Below are 13,223 nucleotides of genomic sequence, written 5' to 3'. Positions count from 1 at the left end.
CATTGATATATACGAAGAAACTCATTTTTTTCGTGTTCCAAAACATGTTTTTTAAAGAAAAAGTTCACAAATTTTTGCGCGCTCAAAAATTGATGTTCATTATTTTAATAAAAAATTTGTCTCGTCTCTTGCAACCAGTTTCATTAAGATTGATGCAGGGAATCATGAGAAATTATCGATTTTGTTCTTCAATCCGGTACACTTGACTGGTTGGTCAAAGTCAAACTAAAAAGTGACGAACTGTCACTTTTTACACGGCGCTCACGCACACTATCAAAAGAAACGTTTGGTAGTATGTGTGAACTCCGTGTAAAAGGGGTGTCAAACTAAAAAGTGACCCCGTTTGTTTGACAACAGTTGGCGTCGAACCATCGGGGTTTGAGTGTATACGATTTTAAGCAAGTAACCTCATTTTGGCGCCACCTACATTTCACAGTCGCGCTGCAAAACCTCAATAGTTTTTAAGATATCTTCAGTTGAAAATTCCAGGCTAATTAGGTGACAATTGAAAAAAAAAATCATTTCCATAGATTCGAATTCTTTGTGAGGCTGAATCTCAGAATTTGTCAGCTTTTTTTCAAGAAGTATTTCTAGCAAAACAATGCAAAATGGATTCTTTTGACACAAGAAATGTATGGACAAATTTTTATCCAAACCAAAAAAAAAGAAATTATCGTGGAAAATTGGCGAAATCGTAGAGAACTGCTCAAGTGTTACTCAAACAACGCTAATCAAATCTTATCTAATCGGCCTATTGCGATGTATTAACCGGAGAGACAAATTTGTGAACGGATCAATTTTCACAGAATCAACAGGGGAGGAAGAATGCGTGGACATACCGTACCAAACGCTCCGAACTAGTTGCGGTGTGGTGTGTAAGTGTAAAATGGGCATATTTCATATAATCATATTGTTTGGGTGGAAGTGGAATTTTAGAAATTGGGATTTTGGAAAGGGAAGGTCGGGAAAAGGGTTGGAAGGGTATTCTATTTGATCCCTGATTTGATAAATAGAATATATAAACAAAATTATTTAGACAACATGCATGGCCACACACTTATTTGACCAACTGTTTAAAATTTTTTGTATGGTAATTTTGGACTTTGGTAATCTGCGAAAATCTTGAAGTTTGATACCCATCTCTACCCGGTTGGCCACATTTCCAAAATTGTCTCTCCTCCGGAACATCTCCGGGGGTCACCGGGACAATCTAAAGGATGGTCAGGTCACTCATGGTCCCAAAATGTTAGTTTTCTTATTTATCTTAGAAAATCTTGAACTTTGATACCCATCATGCCTTGTGGACCACAATTTCGGAATTAGTCTATACTCCGAAATATCCCGAGGGCCACCGGGATTATATGAAGGTTGGTCAAACCACTAACGAATCTCAAAATGTCAAAAGTATTGTTGATCTTTGAAAATCTTGAAGTTTGATACCCATCATGCCCGGTGGACCACAATTCCGGAATTTCCTCCCCTCCGGAACATCTCCGGATCTCTTGGAAATCTTGAAGTTTTATACTCATCATGCCTGGTGGACCATAATTCCGGAATTGTACCTCCTCAGGAACATCCCCGCGGGACACCGAGACAATCTGGAGGGTCGACAGGTCACACATGCGCCTCAAAATGTTAATATTTTTGTTTGTCTTTGAAAACCATGAAGTTTGAATTATTTTGAAATTTCTGTCGCAACTGCCCGTGTAATTTTTTTACGCTTTTAAAAGGTTTAAAAAATTGCTTGAGAAATTAAAATAATAAAACTTTAGCAAATAATTATTTTTCTCACTCTTTTTAGGACATTCAAATGAATCCTGATCAGCTGAACCAGTTCTACAAGACAAAGATCGCAGATCTGCGGCGAAAGCATGACGCTGACATGAAACTGCTACAAGAAAGACTGAAGTACTTCGAGGACAAAGAGGCTAGTGAAGAGTTTATTGTAAGTACTGACAAATTGAAAATTTTGCATGAGAAAAAAAAATCACAAACCCAACTAAAATATGCGATCATGTGTGACACCCTAAAACCCATTCTAACGAGTTCTTTTTCTTTTCACCCTTTTTTTGTGTGCCATTCAAACAAACCACAAACTTTTTCGTGTCGTAACAAAAAAATAAACACATTCCAAATAACAACAAACAACCACTAGCTTAACACGGAAGCTCCCGTTGTGAGCGCGAATGCATCCCACCTAACAACTCAAACAAAACCGCCTCCACCAAAAACACCGTCGACGACGTCCACAAACGTTGTCACACCCACTAACAACAACATCAACCCAACGACGACGGCCGATGCCGGTACCGAGCCGAGTGACGATCTGCACGAGATCATCTCGGACTACGAGCGGCGGCTCCAGGAACAGGTGGCCCTCGCCCGGCAGGACGTGCTCCGCGAGCTGGAAGTGCAGATACAGGTGAGTGGCGTGGAGACGCATGGTTCATCAAGATCACCACCGACGTTCGTTGGGTGCAAGGTTGCATTCAAGCTTGCATGGAACATTGCGTGCATGATGCATGTTTGCATGTTGGGTTTGTTTCATACGAAATAATTTTCATGATCATCAACATTCAATGAAGAGCGATTTTCTCTTAAATGCGGGAATGGATTTTACTGATATTTTTTGATTTGATTAAAATTTTGTGTGCGCCAAACACGTTTGGCAGCTATCCATTCAAAAATTATGTGTAAATGTTCTGAAAGTTGTATCTCGGGAATATGACGTAAACCGGGCTGTGACTAAAGAACACAAAACAATTTAAAAAGTGTAGGGGAAATATGCCCATTTTAAGCCTAATAAGCGGTCGTGTTTGAATGATGCTGGATAATCTGGATTGTTCCTTGAAATTCACTAAAACCAAGTACACCAACGAGTAGAGCAACTTTTTGTAAACATTTCTGTTTATTTTCACTTTTATTAAAAATTATGCTATTCCTTTTACAAGCATTTAAAAAAAAAATTTCAAAAGTGCATTCTAATCAGTCGAGTGCATTGGGCCACGCCCATTTTTCTATTTTCAGCTTAGTTCATTATTTTCTTCCACCGCTCTTTTGGGTCTGCTTAGTGCTGCCAAAATTGATGAAATTTTGAGCGAACACTCACGAAAAGTAGCATTTATAGCGAAAGTTTCCTGGCAGCACTTGCTCACTCCAACAGGCGCTGCACTAGCATGTTGGTGGTGTTGGTGGCCTCCCTTTGTTCTTTATTTGCCTTCGCTCCTCGCTCGGTTTTCTTCAGCCTTCGATTAGAATGGGTCGTCAAAATTGAAACGTCAAAAGACTTAGTGCGTTTGTTAGGCAATTGGGTTCTAAAATTAAGCTTAAATTCGTGATACTATTGTTCACACCGGTAAAGTTTATTTATCTGAGTACAATGACCCTTTGTACGACCGCAAAGGATTTAAAATAGATTTTAAATCAATTTTTAAAAAATAGCTTCGTGGCCCTTCTGACAGAAAAGCTCCTACTTGCCAGCTCGTTCCATCGAAAAAATGTTGTCTTGTCAATTTATTTTTTTGCATGAAAATGAAAAAAAGTGATCAGAAATGGTTTTTAATCGTGTTTTTTACGTTGTACATATAAATTGACATAGCGCTTTAGGACCCTATTACTGCCCATAATTGAAAATTCGGCTATTATGCTAAATCAAGTATTCCGAGAAAAAACGTTTTAGTGTTTGTCACAAAATCTCCGTCAAGGCAATTTCCCATTAGAGTGGCATATTAGCCGTTTGGTTTTTCGTATCGGCAGCCAAGTCTTAACCGTCTAGACACTATTTCAGTGAAATTCAAGTTTCAGAAGATGCGTTGGAACAACCTCTACCACTTGGTGCTAATATCTCGTTTTTGCCAAAAGTGGATATTAGCCGTTTTTTCAATGGTGGGCAGATGATGAGGACATTCTTTCGAGGTATTTTATATTGATTTTATTTCTTTAGCACCACACTATGGGACCATCCATAAACCACGTGCATACTTTTTTAGAAATCCCAACCCCCCCGAGTTTGTTTGTTTATTTTCCATATTCTAATAGCTCCTTAAGAGAGTCCATTGTACAAAGTGTAGCGTTTGGTACGGTATGTCCACACATCCTTCTTCCCCTGAAGATTCTGGGGAATGTGATCCCTTCACAGAATCGTCTTTGCTGTAAACACAACGCAGTAGTGCTAACCGGTTTAATTTTTTTGATACATTTCGGGTGTTCTCGGATTAGACCATCAAGCTATCTTTGCTCGGATGCAGTTTTTTAAACGTTTTTTTTAACAAAAGGCGAAAACCAAAAATTCCTTCCTTTCAAATTTTCTCCTACAAATGAGGGAACAATCATTTATGCATTTTCAATCCAAAAAAACTGTTAAATCTTTATACAAATTTTGAATTTTGACAAACAAATTGGTTTAAAAAATACTTTAATAAATGTATTGATATATTGCAATTTTTGATAGCAGCATAACTGTAAAAATATATCAAGCATTTTGTGATACGGTTTGTTTCTAAATTTCGAAAGTCATGTTTGATTTTTATTTATTTCTCAGCCCTTTTTATAAATCATAAGTCCGAAACAAGATTTTGCAATCATCCTAACCTCAAATTGTGGGAATGACAATGGGTCTGGGGGTGAGATTTGGTCAAAGCATTTTTTTTTACGGATTTTATCATTTCTCAGGTTCTTCTCAATAAAACTAAATTCTGTGAAAAGGTTTGTGTAGGGGACATATCAAGATGACTAAGCTGAGAAAATCTCGTTCTTGGAACAAATCCTTTTCGAACTATTGGCATTTAAGGTAGAGTTCATCAAATTCCACCATATTTTGGGAAAATGTTTGCAAACTATCTAAGAACAATTCTACATTATAATTTTTGTTGTTGTTAAGAAACTACGTGAGGTGTATTGTTGTTTGACCCATAGTCACTAGAGAGCCTGGAGCTTATTAGAGAACGGACATCTCAAACCAAAAGTACCAATCGAAGCACGAGAACTGTCAAACGGAGGTACCAATCGAGTATAAGACAAAGGATTTTACTCGATTGGTACCTCCGTTTGACAGTTCTCGTGCTTCGATTGGTACTTTTGGTTTAAGATGTCCGTTCTCTAATAAGCTCCAGGCCAACTAATAGTCACTCCCACTGACGGTATATAAAAAAAATCAAAAATGTAAAAAAAAACTTATTTATTAGGAATTTTTTTTTTCTGAAGCCTTAATAAAGAATCAATAGAAACACTTGAAAACGGTCAAAATATGTTTTAGAGCAGTAAGTTTATTAAACATTGTCATAAATTCGTATTTTAACAGAAAATATACGAAACAAAAAAATACACAGTTAAAGTATGTTTGTGGATAAAATTATTAAATTTCTGCAGAAAAAAATGAAAAAAATGAATAAGTTTCCAACGACCTAAAATTTTATAAACCCTTGGGCAAGGACCTCGACGCCGTTAGCAATGTTGGCTTTAAAATAAAATTTCGTGATAATATCACTTCCCCCCAGCCAACATTTTTGCCATGCGAAGCGGGCCTCGACGCTGTGTCTAGGGCCTCGACAGTGTCTTAAGAGGTGGTCCCAAGGCCGAGTAGGAGTTCATGAAGCAAATTAGTCGTCTCCCACCCCTTTTAAATTGAAAAATGAACTCTGAAACCAGCGCTTGCTCACAACAGAAACAAAGGCCTCTTTTAGACATTGTAGGATAGAATAGATTTTGAAATTTATTTAAAAAAATGTTACGTGCGTAAATTTTAAACTTCCATTTAAGTAATCATACAAAGCATTTTGATATGTCAAAATTTCCATAGAGTCTTTTGGTCAATCAATAATGTAATGATATCGGACAAAAATTCGTTAATCTGTTGAACTAACGGTTTTCGGATTATGGTTGTATCGACCATTGTTGCGAATCGAGGATCTACTGGAGCCTTGACGATCAAATGGAGCCTAACATTTCAAAAGGGCGCATGGGTTTTGTGAACAGGAGTGTGTCTCCTTCACTTAAATGACAGTTTACATAAGGTATGATAGAGATGCACTCTTGTTTGCAAGGCTTTATGCCCTAATGAAATGAAAGGCACGAAATAGTCGTCTTAATGACGAGTGTTCAACTTATGAACTGTTCATTTATGTTTATGAACTGTTCATTTATGTTTATTGGTTTTTGGAAGCGGCAAGACTGGTTTAAAAACAAGGTCCTTTACCTTATTTGGCGTTGTAATAAAACATTTGAGGATTTGAGATTAAATTTACTTTCAGACAGTTTCAGACAGTTTAGGTTGTTGATTAAAGTTAGTTAGTTTTCCGTAGATGAATAATTGGACTTAAATGATTAGTTGATTTGGTCGAAGTGTAATATTTCATTGGCAGATCTGTTTCTAGTTGTAATGTACGACAAGACTACTGACGGACGCGACAGGTCGGCAGTTAGTTTTCATCTTTTGTTCTCTAGTATTTTTTTATTTCCTTTAAATTTGGAATACATCATAGGTTTCTTTTGTATAGATCTCCGATTAGTTACATTTTCTTATTTAATTAACTAATAATTTAATTTATTCCGGGCCTTTTTACTTTGAATCACAATTTCAGATTTTCTTTATTCAGTGTTAAACTTAGATTACCGTAACTGCTCAAGTCATCCAAGTTCTTACTACTCACACCAACACTAATTTTCTTTCACCTTCCCCCTCCCGATCCCCTATATCTTCCGGTGGTGTTCATTTTGTATGCAATACTAGTTCGGCCACTACCCTTTTTTCCACAAGAAACCGGACTTGGACTGACTTGAGGCCGCGTCCCCCACCTTGCTCCGTAAAACGAAAACGAAAACGAAACGACCTAAAATTTTATAAACAATTAAAAAGGGCTCACAAAATTCTACTAATTTCACACATTTTTACACTTGATAAAACTTAATAAATAAAAAGGCAGAATATTCGAGCTTAAATTGGATCATAAAACTTTTTGTTTATTTTTAAGGTTTATTAATTTCTAATAATACTTCTCTCGGCTTTCTCTCGGCTCTGTTTTTAAGGTTGACGGGTGAAAATGACTAAATTCTATTTTCAAAATCTGACCAGTGCTTTACAGCGTTATCGCTTGAGTCCTTTAAAATCTCTGCACTGATAAGCCACACCAGCAATTCCTTATTCCTTTTCATTCTTATCTGGATAAGCTTCCTAGTGCAAACATCCAACGGTCATTTTCTACTTTCTCACTTTTCACTCACCCTCATGAGAAGAGTCGACGATTCGAGTGAGAATTTAGAACAAACTCGGTTCATAGTAAACAGAGCAAAAGATGAGTAATCTGCGCATGTGCTGCTGCCGAACACGGTTGAGTTGAGTGTATGAGCCTTTTCGTTCGTATTTTTAGATCCATTTCGATCCCGTTGTTGTTGTCAGTTTGGATTTGAATTGTGGCCCGATCGGACGTCTCTTGTTGCCGGCCGCGGTTGTGTTTTGTTCGTTTGGGAAGATTAATAGCAAAACGGTTGGTTCTAACCGTCGAGGAGGCGATTCTTCCGTAACAGTGTGATTAACCGGCACTGGAAGATTTTGATCGATCAGCTGGGATTGATTTGTGCGAAGAATCGCTGATAAGTAGAAGTGAGCAGTGACTATAACAAGAAAAAAAAGAAAAAAGAACCAAAATATTTTCAAAATACTGCGATTTTGGTGTAAATTGTGTCGTGCGAAAAGCGCGTGGCAGTTCTGTAGTCCGACCACGTCGTGTATTAATAGAAGTGTTTTCTAGTGATTTTACGTCGATTTGGTAACATTACCGTTCATTTTACCGCTCAACGCCGTGTGTCCATTCGTGACGGAAAAATAACAATCCGTTAGTGAACTTTGAGTACATTCGGCACCAATCTCGGCCACATTTAACATGTGGTTTTGAAGCTTTCCTAACCGGTTGCTGCTAGCTGAGGAGATAAAGGTTTGTTGATGTTGTTGTTGCTGTCGCAATTTGCTCACCATTACCTAGAAAGCTAAATGTTGCATGGTTAAATATTTTTGGAATTCTTTACCATTATTACTTATATAGTAGGCCATTACGGAACTAAAGAATGACAGGAAAAGTATGCATTTGTTTTTCTTAAATTAGAAAGAACCTTTTTTTATCTTGTTTTTTTATTGTTAACCACTTTAAGCAGAGGGTATGCCAATCTTCTTTAAACGTTCAAATTTTGTTATATGTTCAGCCGAGGCTAGAAAGGACACAATTCTCATTCAATACCGTTGATTGAAGTTGACCGAGCAAAATTTACCTTGCTGAAATTTTTTGGTTGCCTTCCGTATGGCCATAGGAGGTATTTTGCATCATAAGTTTGTTTGTATTAATTTTCCAAACAAATTTGGCAGTTGTCCATACAAAAATGATTTGATGTCTTAGGCATAGTTGTAATTATGAACGAAAACTACACCGAAAAAATGTTACAAGGATTATTTTGCTGATTTTTAAAATCACTTTTTGTCACTGAAATTGCAAAAAATAACTCTTTTTTATATTTCAGTAATTTTTTTAATGTTAATGGTTATGTCAAAGCCGGGACCGTGGTGTAGGCGTAAGCGTGATTGCCTCTCACCCAGTCGGCCTGGGTTCGATCCCAGACGTTCCCGGTGGCATTTTTCGAGACGAGATTTGTCTTATCACGCCTTCCGTCGGACGGGAAGTAAATGTTGGCCCCGGACTTACCTAAAAAAGGTTAGGTCGTTAGCTCAGTCCAGGTGTAGGAGTCGTCTCCCTGGGTCCTGCCTCGGTGGAGTCGCTGGTAGGCAGTTGGACTAACAATCCAAAGGTCGTCAGTTCGAATACCGGGGTGGATGGAAGCTAAGGTGTAAAAAGAGGTTTGCAATTGCCTCAACAATCAAGCCTTCGAACACCTAGTTTCGAGTAGGAATCTCGCAATCGAGAACGCCAAGGCAATGCTGTAGAGCGAATAATTTGATTTTGATTTTTTGGTTATGTCAAAGATGTAAAGTGTCTTTTCAGAAAATTTAAGAAAATGCTTAAAATATTTAACCAAGTTATGATTTTATGGAAAATAGTGATTTAAAATAATCTTTAAAAAACTTGTGAAATATAAAGTCAAATTTTCAATCAAAACGTATTTTAGGTGCACATCAACCAGAGCCCGGAGCATCCAGATATTTGTTACACACATTTTGGTATCTTTGAAACTACTGGAACTATTATTATTTTTTTTGATTTGTCCTCTAAGCAACTATCTAAAAAGGATTCATATCAATATTTAACAATTTATATTATCAAATTATTCCGAGATTGAGTCCGTAAGTTCAACAATTTTCGAACAAGAATAAGGATGCTTTGTTGTGTACCCTTAAAAAATATGTCTGATTTCCCTACATTTTGCATTTTTGAACTTTTTTTGGCCATGCAAAATAAAAAAAAACAGGAAAAATGAGAACTATTCAGTGTTGGAAAATTAGCACTAGTTTTTTTCATCATCGGGAGTTAATGGTCAGATTTTCAATGTTAATAAATGAAAATGTTGTGAAATTTCCTGCTCTTTTCAGTTATTTTTTGTTTTCGAAATTTTATAATCAATGATAGCTTTTCAAAAGAATCTAAAATACTGATTTTTAACATTTTCAAATGTTGGGCTAAATTACAAAATTTCGCAATTTTTTCCTAAAACAAAAATCATGTATAGGACCAAAAACATGACCAAAAATCTATATTTTGACACTTTGGCTCATTCTCAGGGCAAATTCAAGGGAAAAAAACATATTGTTGGACAATTTTCGATTTTCGTTAATCGGCTCAAAATTTTGGTGAAGACTTGTTAAACCTATCCCGTGTGCATGACGAAGCCCGATTTTCAAAAAGTTTATTTAAAAAAAAGATAAAAATATTTTTGTGTTTTTCATATACAATACCGTTAGTTTTTGATTTTTGTATTTAAAAAAAAACTTATTTTAGAAATTGGGCTTCGTCATGCACACTGGATACATCTTGAGAGTCTTCACCTCAAATTTCAGCCAATTTGGTCCATCCCATCTCGAGATATCGTGGCACCCGTAAATCCCGATTGTCAACAATCCAAGCAACTTTGTCATTCCTGGAAAGTAAAGAAGCTATTACACTACCGCAAACAAACAAACTCTAAAACTTGTTTGCGACAAACTCGCAAACAAGGCAAAATGTATGCAGGCTGACGTTTGTTCAAACAAATCCAGGCGAACAAACAAAGCAGGCAAACTGGCAAACTGTCAAAAAGTGCGAGTTTGTTTGTTTGTTTGCCGTAGTGCAATAACTGCTTAAGATTTTCAAAACCTCCCAAACTACCATAATTTTCGTAACAATTTTTCGGAAATTCTTTTTTCCGCCAAATTTTGCGATCTGATGATAATTTTAGAACCACGAAAAGACAGTGGGATGTCAAAATTTAAACTACTTTCGCCAAAACAGAGCCTACACAGTAAAAAGAACTTGTTATAGATGTTTTTTCACCCATTTTGGCTGAATTTTAGTCAAAATTTAAGTACACATCACTCATTTTACTTTTTCTAATTTTTTCTACAAACTGAGCCCTAAAAAAATACTTTATATAATATTCGCTTATTCCAAATAACACATTTCTTTGTATTTTGTACTCAGCTTTTGAAAGTTTGTTTTAAGACAGTTTTAATTTCCATCTCATTAATTCAAGGACGAATCAAATTTAACAGCAAAAAGGTTGCAATGGTTCGAAACTTGAATCAATTTGTGTTATAATAAAGCAGATTTTTTTAAAGCATTTATTCAAAAAAATCTATGTACCTAAGCACAATTGTGAGTAAAATTTTGAAAAAAAATCCTCAAAGACACGTGAGTACCATTTACGTACATTATGGTGCGAACGAAATGTTGGCCCTCAAGACTAACACCTAAAAATAGCGCCCAAACGCGGAAATGGAAAACACTACTATTTTCGAGTGACTCCGCTTAAGTGTGGAGAAGGTCGCTTTTAGCTCATATATAGACATTTAACACATTTGTTCTTGCGAGGGAGCAAATCAGCAGTGAAAGTTATAAGTGGTTCCAAACTTGAGATATTCTCGTTATTCTCTATGCCGATCTATTTCTCCTACTCGCGGTGAATTAGCTGTGAAGTGGTTTGTAAATAGCTTTTGATTTTAAGCTATTTTTCGAAGTTGTAAATCCGTCATACGCAAATTATTATTTTATTGACAAAAGACAGAATAAATTTAAAATTCAAATGCCTTAAGGTTTGTTCCTTTGTGATAATTTTGGATCTTAATTCGCATTATTAATGTCTAATTCTCGCTCACAGACATGTTTTCCTTCTGCGACAACATATGTTTATGTTGCTTTTTTTGTGTAGTTATTCATAAATCCAACATCGAGCAACGAGCAGCGGATGTTATATTTCACATAAACATCATTCGTCATCATCGCGCATGGAGCATAAAACATAAAAAAAAATCTTCCTTTCTTGGCGGTTCTTTTGCCACACATGAGCATGGCAACATGTGACTCGCGGATGTTCTTTCTTTCTCTCTCTCTCTGGGGACCACGAGTACTACCGTGGTGCACTGAACTATCACTTCTGGCGTTGCTTGGAGGGTAATCTATGCTCGAAATGTGCGCATGGCACGGATAAACAAAGATTAATTCGACACGCAGCGACGCTCTGCGTTTAGCTTAGCTTCTAGTTTGTAAACCGTTGGCGGTGATGATCATGCTGCTGCTGCTGCGTTTGAATGCACGAATCTGCGCTGCAGTCATGTCTCAGCCTGTGTATGCAACGGATTATAAATAGCGCACTCGCCCAACATAGACGTGTAAAAATAAATCTGATGATGCTCCACAGCTAACGCACGCGACTTTTGCTTTTAATTATTCTGAAACAAAAATCTTGCTGGTTCTGTGAAGATATTGTGCTGAATTTTTATTTCGTCGAAATTTTGTTAAAATTATAGTGTTGTTTTTACTTTTATTCATATTTAAATTTTCTGTAAACATTAATTTTACTCTGATTCTAAAATGACTTTTTATTTAGAAATATGTACATCGACTTTTCTTTATAGTGTTTTCAGAATGAAAGTTTTTTTTTTTGAATATCCCTTTTAGATCATGACTTAGAGACCATCCATAAACCACGTGGACATTTTTTTAAAATCTAAATTTTTTGAATTTTTTGAACATCTTTCGACGTAATATTAGAACAACCCCTAATGCCTTTTGTGTATTTGATGTTGTGTTCCTATTTGTTTTTTTCCTGACACATTTTCTATAAATTTTGTAGGATTCGCTAAGAAAACTAAATCTTTTTCCAACTCGTTCGAGTCTTCAAACAGGTATTAGACTATGACAAACAAACTAACTTTCTCGCACTTTTTCGTGTTTGTCAGTTTGCCAAACTTGCAAACAAAGCAAAATGTATATAGTCTGATGTTTCTGCAAACACACGCAGCCAAACAAACTGCCAAACTGTCTAAAAGTACGATTTTATTTGTTTGTTTGGCATAGTCTAATACCTCCTTAACTATTTTAAGAATTGACTGAAGGAGGTATAAGGCTTTCTAGGTTCAGTGAAAAAAATATAATTTAACCCAAAAATTACGAACTTCTCGTCACAGTGTCCTGATGCAAACAATGATCGAGCTCGAACTGTCACAAACCTGAGCGTCATCCATAAAGTATGTCATGCTCTAGGGGGGGCTCTGAGCAAGCGTGATGGGCTATCTACAATCACTTAGCTTAGAACATCTAAGTAAAGTAGTTACTTAGGAAAGTACGCAACTTACGGCCGTCATCCACAATCAACTTAGAAATTTTGCTGGGCTGATATACGTTGCTATGCAGTTGTTTGTTTACCTTTGATATTGAAACGTCAACTTACCGTAGATTTTGAAATTTTTCAAACCATACGTCAGTTTCTAATTTGATTACTTTTCCATTGTAGAAGCTCGGCTTCATTTCCATTGATTCAAATTCCTAAGCTAAGTGAAATTTTCTAAGCTAAGTGATTGTAGATAGGCCATGACATTGCATGTTATAAGTAAAGTAAAAGCGTGACAAAGGGGAGGAAGGGGGGGGGGGGTAATTTTTGGCTGATTTTAGCGTGACGTACTTCATGGATGAAGCCCTGCGAAATAAGTGGCTGACATATCGGGCGGTTAGTAAAAAAAAATCAGCTGAAAGTCGGCTGACAAAAAACTTTGCAAAAAGAGATAGCAAATCTGATGCAAACAAATTTCCAGC

At 36.5% G+C, this 13,223-nt stretch overlaps 1 protein-coding gene across 7 annotated transcripts in view; it reads left to right on the top strand.

The window, feature by feature from the left end:
- The window catches only part of LOC120414173 (pericentrin), an 84,447-nt gene that overhangs the window by 24,864 nt on the left and 46,360 nt on the right, over positions 1–13,223 (top strand). For 6 of the 7 annotated variants that reach the window (XM_052710246.1, XM_039575238.2, XM_052710255.1 and 3 more), the window contains exons 3-4: positions 1,802–1,945; positions 2,156–2,422. In XM_052710246.1, the coding sequence (XP_052566206.1) occupies positions 1,802–1,945; positions 2,156–2,422 (411 nt within the window). The remainder of the gene's footprint in view (positions 1–1,801; positions 1,946–2,155; positions 2,423–13,223) is intronic. The other variant, XM_052710252.1, reaches the window with a different exon arrangement.

This window comes from Culex pipiens, chromosome 1 (genome assembly GCF_016801865.2).
Source record: "Culex pipiens pallens isolate TS chromosome 1, TS_CPP_V2, whole genome shotgun sequence".
In the NCBI taxonomy this organism is placed as follows: Eukaryota; Metazoa; Arthropoda; class Insecta; order Diptera; family Culicidae; genus Culex; species Culex pipiens.
Note: the sequence above shows the minus strand (reverse complement) of the source record. Positions and strands in the feature narration are given on the sequence as shown.